The sequence below is a fragment of the Strongylocentrotus purpuratus genome, unplaced genomic scaffold (genome assembly GCF_000002235.5).
Source record: "Strongylocentrotus purpuratus isolate Spur 01 unplaced genomic scaffold, Spur_5.0 spur5_scaffold_5, whole genome shotgun sequence".
NCBI classification, from domain to species: Eukaryota; Metazoa; Echinodermata; class Echinoidea; order Camarodonta; family Strongylocentrotidae; genus Strongylocentrotus; species Strongylocentrotus purpuratus.
The window spans coordinates 3736152-3751375 of record NW_022145611.1 but is presented as its reverse complement, the minus strand read 5'-3'; the positions used below and the strand labels follow the sequence as shown (position 1 = coordinate 3751375).

Here is a 15224-nt window from a genome sequence, read left to right as displayed (position 1 = left end):
AACATGAGAACCTTTATGTAAAAATAAAGCTGCCTGACAAAAACAATGTGTCTGATACAGAGAGTTTTGAGAGTGGTGACTAGCTATACTATACTATGCTATGCATGGACACATAAACAGCAGGCATGACAGTCACATACCAGTAGGCTAAAAAAATACAGACATCACTAACTGGGGGGTTAAAGCTCAAGTCCACTCAAAAAATAAATTACTTTCAATAGAACCAGAAAAATCAGACAAACCAATCAAAAAAGGTTTGAACAAAATCGGATAACTAATAAGAAAGTTATGAATTTTTAATGACATAAACAACTTTGAAAATCACTACACAAATTGGCAACTCACTCATGAGTCTGTGACGTATGGTCCTCACTATGCACTTATTATTTTCTTTATATTGATAATGTAAATTTCCTATTTTCACCCTAAGAATCCTCTTTCTTCACACCAGCATCCAAGTCACATTGTTAGTAATATTTTTTATGTGTGGATGCACAAATAAAGAGTAATTTATGTCCAGTTAAATCATGAAGAATTGAATTTTGATAAACTATTTATATAAAAATCAATAATTATGAAATACAATATTCAGAAATTAGTATCAATTCTTCAAAATTCATAAAAGTTTTTGTGAAATGTCATGCACGCAATATGATACAAATGATATAACCTGGGCAAAGGCATGGGGAAATCGGGAAAAGGGAAATTAATGGGATTAAACTATATAAAGCAATTGATAAGTTGTGAGGACATGACGTCACAAACTGATAACCATCTTGGCAAATTGTGTTGTGATTCTCATTGTTCCATAGTTTTACATACTTTTTCAAAAATTCATAGCTTCCTTATTAGTTATCCGATTTTGCTCAAACTTTTTTTGATTGGTTTGTCTGATTTTCCTGCTTTTATTGAAAGTAAGTTATTTTTCGAGTGGACTTGCCCTTTAAGGGTGGCTCCTAGGCCCCCTGGCAGGGTTAAGGGACAGAGCCCCTGGCTGGGGGGGAGGGGGAGGGGGAGGGGGAGGGGGGCAATGGCTCAATCCTGAAGCTCCTCCTTTCTATTAGTACACACAGTAGATCTAGAATAAATGAATCAACAAACATCTCTCTGAAAAAAAAGGCTCTGATAGATGTACTGTACACAGAAAATATTATCTGGTATGGGGGAATTCTTTAATAAAACTGACGTTTGTCAACCTTCCCCACAAACATGGTAACCCTTTACCCTTGAAACACTTACAATGGGGGGGAGGGGGGGTTAACTAGCTACTTTTCGCTACAATCTGGAAAAAAGTTAATTATGATAATTATAACAATAACAATATAAAAGAATCATAATAATAACAACATGCCTTGTTTACCAAGGGATGTCACATCAGTATCATTTGACATCATTTCAAAGAGATTATATATTAATAGTATAACCAAATGAAACCCATGAAGTTATTGAAAATAAAATTAAAAAACCTTTTAAAGTATAATTGATGGAATTTAGTCAGATTGCTATTTCACTTTGTACAATTTCAATGGTACATTTATGAGTGTTTCCCAGGTATTTCCAGGGAAAACGCCAACCCTGAATCTAAGGTGTAGGTGTACGTGGCTACGACACCTAAATCAGAAGTCCAATTTTAAAATGGAAAAAAAAGGGTCTGTCATAAAGTTAGTTATAAAACTAAAAAACATTGGTAATGTTTATTTTAAACATGTATGTTTCTCTAGCTGACATCAATAACAAAAATCTATGTCATTTTATTAGCAGAAATTCTGAGCCAAGGTCAGATAGGATCTGGAATGTATCGGCAAATGGACGATTTCAGTCAATATTTTTCCGGGAAACGAATAGCCTGAGACACCGGCCACAGTGCGACGCGTGATTTTTCTATGTCTTAAGCATAAGTCAAAAATTGTATACATTGTACGTCAACAGGGCATACTGTACATGTACATGTAAGTTAGTCCCTTCAAGATCTAATTATGCGAAGTTGACTGTAAATCTTATACTTCATTAATTACCAGTGAAAGTTTATGTAAATTTCAGTAGAAAGCAAATCCATGCTCAAAAGGTATGACAGTTTTGGTTTGATCTATTAAAACTTTAAAGTTGATTACTTTCTTATTTGTTATTATTATTATTATGTAGAGACTGATAACAGCATACAGTACATGTACCCGCTATCCACTACAGTATGTAAAATGTAAATATGAGAGGATGGGTAAGATACATCATTCATTCATTGATCTGCAGAAAAAATGTGCAGATTGCATGATACATACATCTTGGATAGATTGCATCCGTTTCATGGCATAGGAGTCATCATCAGGCCACTTAGACAAGCCTGCTGACGGGTTCATCTTGCTTGTTAGAGACATGGTAGCCTGGTGGTATACAGGACTCTCTTCACAACGAATCTGAGAACAATCCCTGCTTCACAAGCTTGGTGAACTGCAGCCTAGCTTTCACATAATGTGGATGCTTGCCTCTGTCTTATCACAAAAGGCTACCAACAGGAAAGACGTCAATATTGCTAAAAGTAAAACTCTCCTCTGTTCTATTACAATGTCAAGAGAGTCTTGTCAACACAATCCCCTCTAGATCAGATTGAAAATGTTTGAGTATCAATTGACCTTCATGTGATGTGTTATTTAGAGCTGATCCATGTACGTGCCACAAACAATGCATAATGTATTAAAGGTATAGAGATTGTACATGTACGTAGTAGAACTCTAAGCTGTTGATATTGTGGAGTAATGCTGGATAACCCAAACATGATGCTGCACGTACAAGCTTTTCTTTATTCCTATAAAGACCTTGCAGGTTTTATGAGACTGTTTTCAATACTGTAAATTCAGCACAGAATTTTCCAAAGTGAAAAAAGCTCATCAGCTTGAAGTGAAGCTTGCACTGAATGAAGAAGACAAAATACAGCACATTCCTATTGCTAATCAAAGTACTGTAGGTTTCCAGTGCAGATGATCGAGAGGCTCACATCATGAAAACATATCCATGGGTTGCAATCACAGATAAATTGTTCATTTCAGACTCCTCACTATTTAGTACATGTAGGTGAGACACAAATCAGAAGTTTTCTTCGTCTTTATAATGAAAGCCAACTCCCAGCTCTAATCCAGCTCTAATTCAACTATCAAAGTCATATTCCCTGCTTGCATGTATACACAATGTAGTTAACCTGACACAGAAACACTCCTGTATTTTATAGTTGTGAAGCACATCTAAACTAGGGCCTGCATTTCCCTTGAACTATTCTGTCTCTCTTGTTTAGTCCGACACAGTAAGGTACAGTTATGAGTAAGATATGCCAGAGAGTGGAAGTTGATATGACATAAAAAGGCCAGATCCATCCCCCTCCAATTGAGGTACACATCCACTTGCTTCCGGTATATATTACTCAACTGGTGATGAACTTAGTAAGAGGATAAGCTATAGTAGCCTAACCTTTATCACATCTCAATGGTGCTTTCCTTTGTCCAAAACGTTTTGGGTTTTTTTTAACAACAAACAAGATAAATGCATACAATAGCATCCACCTACATGGATGTTCAACCATCCTACAATATCACATTTAAGCATATAATCTCACAAAACCAAACTTTTTCTTTTAATTTGTTTATGCCCATACATGCTTGATCCCAGTTTGGTCAAATTTATTCATTTTTTGTTAATCTATCAACAATACTGAATAATATTTAGAGTGATTTTGCATCTTTGATCTCTGATAAAGTCTAATCTGTTCATTCCCATATCACATGCTTGCATGCTTGAGCCAAGCTTTGTTAAAATTGCTTCAATGGTCTTAATGTCACAGTAATAATACACATATTTTCTGTGATATTTGTATCTTCCATAAAACACTTCAATGACCTTAGCCCACCTTTCAAATCTCACCATCAATCTAATCAGTTCATCATCATATACTTAAGCTAGTTTGACTGAACTCTTTTATGATCGTGTGACTTTTACCTCAAATATAATCAATTCAACTTTGTATGCTCATCCAGCTTCCTTCATCCAAGTTTGGTTTAAATTGCTTCAATAAATACTCTTCAATTTATCATGGCAATAATAAATTTTCTGGTATTTTTTAACTACCCTGTAGTCACCTGGAAAAAAATGTGTGTATCTACATGTAGCTAGAATGTATGAAAGCAACCTCAAAACACTTTACCTGGCAATCTACACGTAAACGCTTAAAGGAGTATGAGGAAAATAAAGGATAAAATTAAACCCTGCATAAAGGGCTCACACAGATCCAAAGTCCAACTTGGGCTCCTTACATATGAGTCGTATTCTATGTGAGTACATGTACCTATGTGTGTGTTAGGTAGTCTACTCAACAAAACATTTTACTGTTCATTGAGAAGGGACCCCTCACACCAAGAGCTAAACATGTTTTGGTTTTTAGTACACTTACAAAACTCACTGATCTTGGACTTCAGGCATAATGTAGTGCTCAGTGCAATTGGCGAGCGAAACAGAATGGCAACATTTTTAAATTATTGGACTAATGATAAAAAAAAAATGAGTGTGTGAAAAATTTGAGATCAGCACTAAATCTATGTGAAGCCCAAATTTGCAATTTGGCCACTGGATTGTGACATGTACACTGTACATGTATTCACGGACAACCCTCCTGTTTGTCGTGTTAAAAAATACTCTGTTCTTTCTTCTAGAAGTGCCTTCTCCCTTGGGGAACCATCTATAAGTATATTGTGGTCAGCATGTTATTAAAAATATTATCAACAAATATTTACACATATTATTAAAAATTGTTATGAAAAATTCACAGTTTAGTCGATTTCTGTGTTGGAACGAATGGGAATCACAATGAAACTGCTATTTCAACCAATTTGAAGAGTGCATACGTATAGTGATTGCAACGTTTTTAAAATCATTTTTGTAGAGGCAAGAGTATTTCAATGGTGAAAATAACCACTAAATTGCAAAATAATTGAATCTGTCTTTGCCAATTTTATCCAAACCTTAATATCCATTTGAAATGCCTCCTGGACATGATTTTCATACATTGGCAAAGAAACTTCAAATGAGACCAAAATCAAGCAAAATGAGTGATTCTAAGAATCATAATCAAAGATCGGAACAACCCCCATGCATTGCTCATGACATACATGTATGCACGCACCATTTTTTTTTAATGAATAAAAATGAATAAATGGTAACAAATTATCACGTGCTGCTGATTGACTGTACATGACCAACTGACAATATACTATCAGGAAATCTTTAACAAGAGGTCAGTGAATGTTTGAAAAATATCAATTTGTGAGGGAAACTTGATTGATATTAATGAAATCAGAGTATGGCTAATTTGTGGATATTTAATTATCACTTGCAAATATTTCAATTTTCCTATCTTTCCCATCATCAAAGTTTTAACTATTTTTTTTTCTCTTCTTCAATTTCCTTTTTACATGAAACTAACTGAATTCAGGAGATAAATTTACTTTGGACTCAGCCTTGGGCCTATACAATGGTGAGGGAGTGAATGAGGGGAGGGGAGGGGAGGGGAGGGGAGGGGAGGGGAGGGAGGAAAGCAGACTCTAAACAAATATTTCTCTATACTAATACTCTTTTCACATTGGTTTTGCTCAACACCATACTTTGCTTACTTTGCTTAGCCCTGTTACTAATAACCCCGTACCTTAAAGCAAGTACACAGTGCCCGCTTCTTGGGAGTTAATATTGATGACAAGTTATCATGGTCTTTACATATTAATGATATTGCATTGAAGATCTCGAGGATTACTGGAGTTATGTCAAAACTGAAATACTGTATGTATTACCGTCAAAGGTACTGCTTTTGCTATACAATTCATTAATTCTTCCTCTTTTACAATATGGTAATATGCTATGGATAAATGCATCAAATACATTGGTAAATCGTTTTATACATTTGTTGCAAAAACGTGTAATACGCATAGTTGCCAAGTCTCATTATTTGGCCCATACCAACAATATCTTTAAACAATGAAGGGTTTTGACTGTACATGTATATGAATTAGGTAGGTTACAACTGGGAGAATTTATGTACAGGTCTGAAAAGGGACTATTACCAAACTCACTTCAAAACTGGTTTAGATGCAACAGTGATGTACATTGTTATAACACCCGAAACTCCAAGAATTTGAATAGCATTTATTACAGAACTGCTACTGGCCAAAGAAGTGTTAAGTATTAGGGTTACCTTACATGGTCTACTTAAAATGACAGTCTCAAACAATCTGCATCATTACGACAATTTAAGTATAAATATAAACAATATCTTTGCAATTCTAAATAGTCATATCAATTTAAAAACAATTATTATTATATTTCAAATCGCAATTATGTTATCATCGGGTCAATTCAATCTAATTATAAAACCAGACATTTGAAGGGAGAGTCCACCCTGAGGATGGGTTTACTCCGCCTTTACTTGGCCACACACATTCTCAGGGTGGACTTCCCCTTCATTGCTACCGGGGCTAGACTCGATAAGCCTCGCTTTTTCTAGCCCCATCTACATTACTCACCTTTTTATGTTTTAATGTTGATGTTTGTTAACTGATGTAGATTTTCATTGTTCTTTTATGCTTATGTATTTTTTTTTTCATTTGCTCTGTGTCAAATGTATAAAATGTATTTTCTTACCTTGTATATTCTTCTGGTTTTTAATGTGGAAAATAAATGAAATTAAATGAAATGAAATAACCCCGTACTAATAACCCCGTACTAATAACCCGGACTAACTTTTTTGGCTTTTCACACATGCTGTTTTAGTCCCGTACTAAGCGGCTTTCCTGGGATAAGAAATTTTGTTAGCCCTGGACTAGCTGTAAAACGTGAATATTCATTAGGGGTTTTCTGCAGCTTCTTACATATTTTATTATTTTTATTGGAGCGTCGGTTTCCAAAAAACGAAACCGAGACCCGACGGTGACGATCGGGATTCGGTGTGACTGACCGTACCGACTCAGGCCAAGCTAAGACCCCTCTTTAACCCCGCCTTTAGTCCGGGGTTAAGCAAATTTTGCCAGTGTGAAAACAGTATAATTACCTCAAAATAGCTGCCTCTCTTGGCGAGTTTATCACCTTCTGGTTGAAGGGGGTCCAACTCTCCAGTGTATGCCATGGTAATTCTCAATATACATCTGACACAGTGAAAGCAGATCCTCCTCAAGTCCTCTCAACCGTCACAGATCTTTAAAAAGAAAAGAAACAAAAAAAATCAAATGAATGAAAAATGATCAATTGTCAGAAGGGGATCTAAATATTTCAACAATTTTAGCTCAGTACATGTAGCTGAATGCACTTGCTAGCAATGCTAGGTGGAACCGTAATCAGGCAATTTAACGTAATAAGAATGTGATGCATTCAAGCAGTGAAAAGGCAAGCGTTACAACTCTTGCTATAATCACTACATGTATATTAAAAAAATACTGATATGTTACATTCGGGCCTCATTTCAAGTCGCTTCTGGTATATTTTTGCGGGGTTGAGCTGTGCATGCCTGCATTGATTATGTAGTGTGTACTTTATTTTCCAACAGTAAAACATATGTAAATATTGTTAAACAGACTAATTAATACTAAGATATTTGGATGTGTGATGGGCAAGCGAGCAAATAGAAGCATAGAAATGATGACGTCAAATTTCTTTGGTTGTGTTCGTTGGCAAGTGGGAATACTTGTCTATAATACTCACTCATGGGACTACAATAAAGGGTTTTAGCTTGTTGGACTAACTACAGTAACAACATTGTTTATTTCAATTTTTGTGAAATATATATATAGTAAGTTTTTTATAGCTAATTATTTAAAAAATGATAAAACACTTTTATGACCCTGTAACCTTTCACCTTTCACCTATGGCCTTTTATACCCAGAGTCAAATCAGTTCATCCTTGCAAGTTCTTTCATACTTCATCCACGTTTGTTTTGATTGAATGTTTGTCAAGTTATCACTGTAACAAGATATTTGTTAACACTTTTGTGAACCTTTCACCTTTTTTTCTGCCCTAAATCTAGTCAGTTCATCCTTTTATACCAAGTTTGGTTTAAATTGCTCATAACTTTTCAAGTTATTGAGGCAACGATATTTTTTGGCAATTTTTGACACTTTTAAGACCTTCACAGTATACTCACAGTAAGCCTATGCATAGTATGCATACGCTTAACACAGCTCTGCAACAACATCTCTTGTTGGTCTATATGCAGTGAGTTCATTGCAATAAGAGGGAGCTCGTCCATTTAAATCCAAGAGCTAATGACAGTATCTTGAACTGGATGTGAGTCTGGCCTTTTAACCAATACAAGTTTTGTAAGACAGATTTCTACATGTTTTATCCGCTTCAATTCACTTTCCATATCCAAATACAATATTGGGTTGTGTGTGTAGACCAGGATGAAACATGAAGGAGCTCTGTCTTACTGGAATTTAAAGTAGGCAATAGACATTCATTAAATTACAAGCACCGGTATGGCCGATAATTTATCACTAAAAACTAAGAAGCTTGAAGGGTATGATAATATGTTAGTCAACTGCGTATCTGACAATAAAATAAACACAAATAAAATCACCTTTCAGGATCTGGGATAAACAGAAAATTAAGCGATATTTTGATGATGTCACATCAGGGACCAATTCTGCATAACCAGACAATGTCCTATGACTAATTACATAGTTTCAGTGCAATCAATTCTCAATAATAAATATTTGATTGATTTTAAAAGGGAAGTGATGCTGATACTTATAATTCTTTGCTTCAAAGATAAATTATTGATTAAAAATACCATTGAACTATCAGCCCATTTTATAATCAAAAGCCTGCCAAATAATAGAATGGACAGTAGACGTTCCCCATTGAAATGCTGCACATTCCATGCATGCATTAGTGTATGTAGCTGAATGTACAATGGCATCTTTCTTACAAGCAGAAATTAAGCTGCAACCAAATTCTTCTTCATAAAGCTGCATTTTTTCATGAAATGAAACCATGTCCGAAATTTAGAGTGAGGCAACAGATCAAAAAGTTACAACAAGCTGGTGAAGTAAGAAAAATGGGTGAAGTAAGAAAAAAGAGTGAAGAGGAGACGATAAAACAAGTACTACAATTTGTGGATTGTTATTGGACATCGTCTGCTTATGTTACATGTAATTCAGGCCCTTGGGTGACGTCATAAACCTCAGCAGTATTCAGAAAGCTCTTCAAGTACAAAAGTTGGACAGTATTTTACTGTTTTAAAATTGATCATAATTCTTACTTTGAATATTTCCAAGCAGGGAAATTTGATAAAATTGTAAGATCTAACCATTCCTTGCAATGGTACAAATTAAATCAATGTTTAAAATAAATCAACCTCTAACTAAACTTTAAACTGCTAAAACAGAAGTCCACCCTGATATTAAGTTGGTTTTACTAGAAGCTGAAAATGAGAGAAGCAGGTCAGCGAAAAATTTAAGCACAAAACAATTTAAAATAAGAAAGTTATGAACTTTTGGAAGTTTTTATCAATCAAATACTAATTTGTTACTCTGTGACATATCTTTTGAGCTCTTCTCCTGTTTGCTGTGTACAGTACTAATAAATTATTTTCCCCTTCCCCTTGTCAATCATCCAATCGCCCTAAATATAATTAATGCAAATATGTTTTTATACAACTCCTGTATGAGACAAATCTATTCCGTCATCATTAGGGAAATTAAAGTTTATTGACACTTTACGTACAGATCAAATGGTTTCTCTCATTTTCCTGTCCTAAAGAACTGACAGATGTACATGAATCAGATGAAAGTAAATCAACATTTGAATCACTATTTTACAACAATGGCACTTATGTCGGGCCTTCCTTAAGAAATGAGAAATAACGTATTAGTCAATTGATATAACAAATCATTCCTTTATTTAATAATCATCGTTGATAATACACAGTCCATCTTAAGGAATAATATTGACATACCTATTAAAGTGAATCGAACATCAGTCAAATCACATAACGAATCACTTCTTTATCTAACGATGACTTACGTCGGACCTTCCTAAAGAATTTGGGAATGTACATGAATTGGGGGTAGGTTGATTTACATGACGAATCACTCCTTTATCTAATTGTACCTTTGTACTTGCATCATAACTTTCTGAGGTAAGTCGATTAAGAGAATGAATAACTTCTTTATCACATAATCAGTTATCCAACAAAAAATGTATGCAAAATGTTGTTACAAAGTTAATTGATCGATTGGTTAATTCACGCTTCAATCAATCCATTTATTAATTCATACTTTCCATCTGCTCCCACCCCCCCCCCCTTTTTTTTTTCTCTCAATATAATTATAAAAAAGATGGCATACAGAAAATTTCCCAAATGTTTTGGGCTACCGGTAATTCAATTCATTTTAAGAAATATGTTTAATTCTTTCTTATAGACCTAGAAGCTTATTGAAAAGATATGCTTAATTCCAAGATACATCCTTCAAAGACATCTGTGATCCAGTCAGTGTAAAACACATGACTCACTCACTACATGTATATGTCAAGAGCAAATAGACTAAATTTTCTCATAAAAATAAAGCCAGTATGTCAACACAATAGTTTAAGACTGTCACTTCCTCTTTACTAGAAATTTCCTTGAATGCAACAAAGGAACACATAATTCATGGATATACATGTACACACTGCACAATCAAGCTCAAGACACAAAATGAAATCTGATTTGTAATAACAAGGAAACACAAACTTGGCATGCAGACAATGCAAGGTCTCAATTTTGGAAACTTGACGGGACTATCAATTCTTTTTGAGGCAACTCAGGATAAAGGCAGAGGCTAAAGTCTAATCAACTGTATAAAGTATGGAAGAAAGAAGAGCTCTGCTTATAAAAAATCAGAAGATAGAAAGAATTCATGAGTACCTAATTTGTCAAATACTTTCACTACTTATTCTGCTGTTCACAGTTTCTGATTTTCTGTTTTATACTGGTATTGATGTCCATAAGAATATTTATGAGTAAATAATTACAAAAATGCTTCCCTATAAACAATACATGTATGAGAGTGAAGGGTTGGATTACAAGCATTTAAGGGATGGCTATTAAAAGAAAGCCCATGCACGTACTGTCTAATGTACAGACATGAAGAAATACCACTGAAACCAAAACTAAGAATTGTACACTTTTACAATTATACCCATACTTAAAAAAAAGATGCTCTATATGTTCATACACACAAGTGTAGTTCTTCTAGTCCATTTCCTGGAAATTGCTTTGCATTGATTAAGTACCTTTTTTTTTAAAGGGGGGGGGGGTCTGTTTTCTTAAAAGGCAATCCAACCCTTGTAATAAGTTCATTTGTATGAAAGCAGAAAAACAGAATGGTGAACGTCTGAAATAAATCGGACCAATAATTAGAAAGTTAAGCGTGTTTGAAATATGAGATCACTAAGTCTATGCAAATCTCAAATAACCAGTTTGGTCAGTGGATTACGACGCAGTCAATTCCATTTAATTCAATTCAATTCAAGGTATTTTATTCACTTATTGTAGCCAAAGGCTTAAGTGCAAATGAATTTACAGAATTTAAACATTAACAAAATAATACGAATTAAGAAGAATCATAGACAATATTCTAGAAATACATACTTTATTTTTAAAAATGAAAGGAACTATACATGTATAATGATAACATCTAAATATTGCTCACAAACAAAAATAATTTGGGAACTAAAATATGAATATTATTCACTTGTCATCAAAATTTAAAGGCTTACATGTATATACAAAGTACATGTAGCTTAAAGATAAACTTGAATTCTGGTAATGCGATTGCATTGTGAAAGAAAAGGTGTGGAATGGATCAGAAAAGTTGATCATATAGCATGTAAGTTATGGTGTGTAATGCAAGGTTCTGGAGTCATCAAAATCATCATAAATTTGGCATAGTCTTGGTAAAGTAACAATCACTTACACAGAAAGCTGTACATGGGACAACACACATGTTGTCGAGGCTGGTACTACCCTGGTTTCCTTATCTTTCTATGCTCATTACTGAGCCAGTATACATTTTCTTCCAAAATTGTTTGGCACATGACATTTACTTGTAATCTTGAACATCCAGTGTAAGTTTTGTTAGATTCTGTGAGAATTCATTTTCTTTTTTTACCAGAACTCAAGATTATCTTTAAAGGTAATACAAAGTTTTGATATGGGGTCATAAATTTGGTTCAAATTAACATATTTGAAGTTGGAAGTATATGCAATTTTACAATATTCAATGATTGTTGTTGATTGTAAATAATAAACTGTTCTTGTTGTATAGCTCCCTCTCAAGACTGATATTACTTAAGCTTTAGAACAGCGTTTTTTTTATACAATCGTCTGATTTGCCATTCCCGTTTGAAAATTATATATCAGAACTGCATATTCTGAGATTTTCATGATTGCAGGAGTACCATGGAATAGCCGTAGGCGCTATTTGAAATAGTGGAAATTTACCAGGAGCACGGTAAAAAAATTATTATTCAATTACTCGAAAGCAGAAATGTTTTAGGGGCTAATTTTTTTAGTGCTTATAATACATCCACAGGGGCATCAAAATATATTAAAAATAATACAGAATTACTATCCATCCAATTTTCAAAATTTCCCAAAACTTTGCATTACTTTTAAGTGGTATCCGATGGTAACAATTAATATTAAATGGTTATTTTTCATTAAGTTTAATTAAAGGAGTCTAGAAGTATGAGGTTTCTATTAAGAATAGGATAAGATAACTCTCCCTTTTTTGTGTACACGTACAAAACATATCATTTACTTCTTTGTTTTCTTTTATGAGCCTTTTCCCTTGGGGCACTTCTCAAAATATATTATGAAATAACATAATATATGTCCACTGAAAAGAAATGGCCCTCCAGAGTGATTAATTTTGGGGATCAAATTTTGTCACTTTTTGTATACATGGGAAAGTTGTCTGCCACTACACCACAGACACATTACCAATTAAGCCAATTAACTTTCAAAAATTTATAACTTTCTCATTTTTTGACTGATTTCATTAAAACTTTCACCTGTCTACTTCTCTGATTTTTCTACTTTCCTCTACAGAAGTTTGCTATTGATTTGCTATCTCGTTAATTGGTTGTGCACAGGACTTAGGCCCAATTAGGGATGTCAATGGCAAATGGCTCCAGGGCCTGAAAATTTTTGGAGGGATAAAACAATGTGCGCAAAGCGTGAAGTCCCATTCGGCCAGGGTACAGCTCTGGGTTGTAGATGATCACTGATGTAATCTGATCCTATTCTAGAGATCATTTTCCCTCATATTCAATCCCAATTTAAGGATAATGTTTAAGTCAGAAAGCCTCTATCCAGACATATTTCAGAGAAAATCAACATGTGAAGATAATGTACATGTACGACTACAGTGTGTAAACTCAATTGAGTGCAAAATAGGAAAGAGTTAACAAATTTTGTTGAAGTCAAGCTATTTTTTTAGTTGTTAAATCAACCTAAATTTATGACCGTTATTTGAGATTGGGTATTATTATCAATTACATACGGTATGCAGGGGCACATCTGCTTAAAATGTTCAATTGTATTCATTTCAATTTTTATACAAAGCTGCCAACCTCCAGAACAAAAAATCAGTAATAACAAGGCTCAAAATCAGTAATTTGGGGAATAAATCAGTCATTTTCTATGCGGCGCTATGAATCTTAAAAAAACAGCATGCCAACACTGCACGGACGCATGCGCGCATGATTATCTGAAATTTTTGGTGATTTTACTCACACAAAGGTGCTAAATATTGATTTTCAGGTCATCACAACACATCAGTTTTCCATTTTTTATTTTCTGTCTTTCTCAGCGAGTGTTGGATGGCCGCAATACTGCACAGCACTCGCTATGATACATCATATTTACCCCCCCAAAAAAAAAAAAAAAAAAAAAATTTTAGACAACATTCCGTACTGCCGTAATGACCGTTAATTTCTGTACCAATTACGGGAAATCTGTACTAGTTGGCAGCTCTGCATATATCAACACAGACCGTGGCCGCACCAACGATCGTCGAGTCGCGATACTCACATGGCCACGAACATGCACGAAAATACATGGTGGACGCTAGACTGACGGTACAGTCGTTTTACCCAAATTAACAATTATGCACAATGCCCGTACCATGCAAAGTGTGAATGTGTTCTACTAACGACTTGGACATTTCTAATTCTTTCGTACAAGGTTGCTCGTGTCACACACACGTCTGGTGCTCTTCCAAGTTGGAAAGAAAACCGGAAAGAAATTTGATACCCAAAATATAAAAAAGCCGGAATTAGACTGATAGCTTCAGTTTGAGTTGCAAAGCTATAGCGCGGAGACGGTACCGAGCGACGACGTCGACATCGAAGCCCCAAACGGAGGCTTCCCGATGTCGAATGTGATCCAAATTCAGGTGCAAAATGCAATATATGATTATGATTAAAATTAGTAAAAATTGGGCTAAAATTCCTTTGCTAAGAATCGATATGAGACTGCTAAAAAAACGGATACGGAACTACACTAGCGCCACTCTAGGTAGGTCTAGTAGGCCTAGTCAATGCACGGGGGTGTAGCGGTATGTAGGCGGTACCGGTTTTGCTAGAATTGACTCTTCTGACACATGCAAAGTGTCAGTGTCAGTTCAACTTCTGAACGCAGGCTAGGCATCATCATCGGCATTACAACTTACTTACAACTATTTATATTCACCTATTCAGATTAAAAATTCCGTCGTGTCGTTCACTTTTTTAATTTTGCTGGATCATTCGACCGTTTGTTGTCTCCTGCTTCTTCGGTGTAATGTTAAGTCTACTTCCTTCAAGTTCAATCAAGTTCAAGACTTGCTACTATAAAGTGTAAGATGCAGAGAGCTATGTACATTTACGTAGTCTACACGGTATACGCTACGACTAGCGAAGACAATTTACTCTGAATACTTCCGTAGTCTATGGTACGCTCGGCAAGCTGAGATTGCTGTGTGAAGAAAACGGACTCTAAAAGTTATACTTTACTTTAGTCCATCGATGCTAGCTTGTAGGTCTTATCAATGTATCAAGTGAGCATCTTATGTTCGCCATAGCACGTGAAAACATGTCTCCTGGATGAGTATCATATACCCTATTCCATAATTCCATCTGTTCAAATCAAAGTACTACAGGCGAAAAAATTAGGACT

The 15224-nt window shown here is 34.9% G+C and overlaps 1 protein-coding gene across 2 annotated transcripts in view; it reads right to left on the bottom strand.

The window, feature by feature from the left end:
* Positions 1 to 14945, bottom strand: part of LOC100892488 (protein sprint) — a 53042-nt gene extending 38097 nt beyond the window's left edge. Inside the window, exons 1-2 of one of the 2 annotated variants that reach the window (XM_011681774.2) lie at positions 14744 to 14945; positions 7076 to 7219 (exon numbers count right to left, since the gene is read on the bottom strand). In XM_011681774.2, the coding sequence (XP_011680076.1) occupies positions 7076 to 7150 (75 nt within the window). In that variant the 5' untranslated portion in view covers positions 7151 to 7219; positions 14744 to 14945. The remainder of the gene's footprint in view (positions 1 to 7075; positions 7220 to 14743) is intronic. The other variant, XM_011681772.2, reaches the window with a different exon arrangement.
* Between the last annotated feature and the right edge of the window lie 279 nt (positions 14946 to 15224).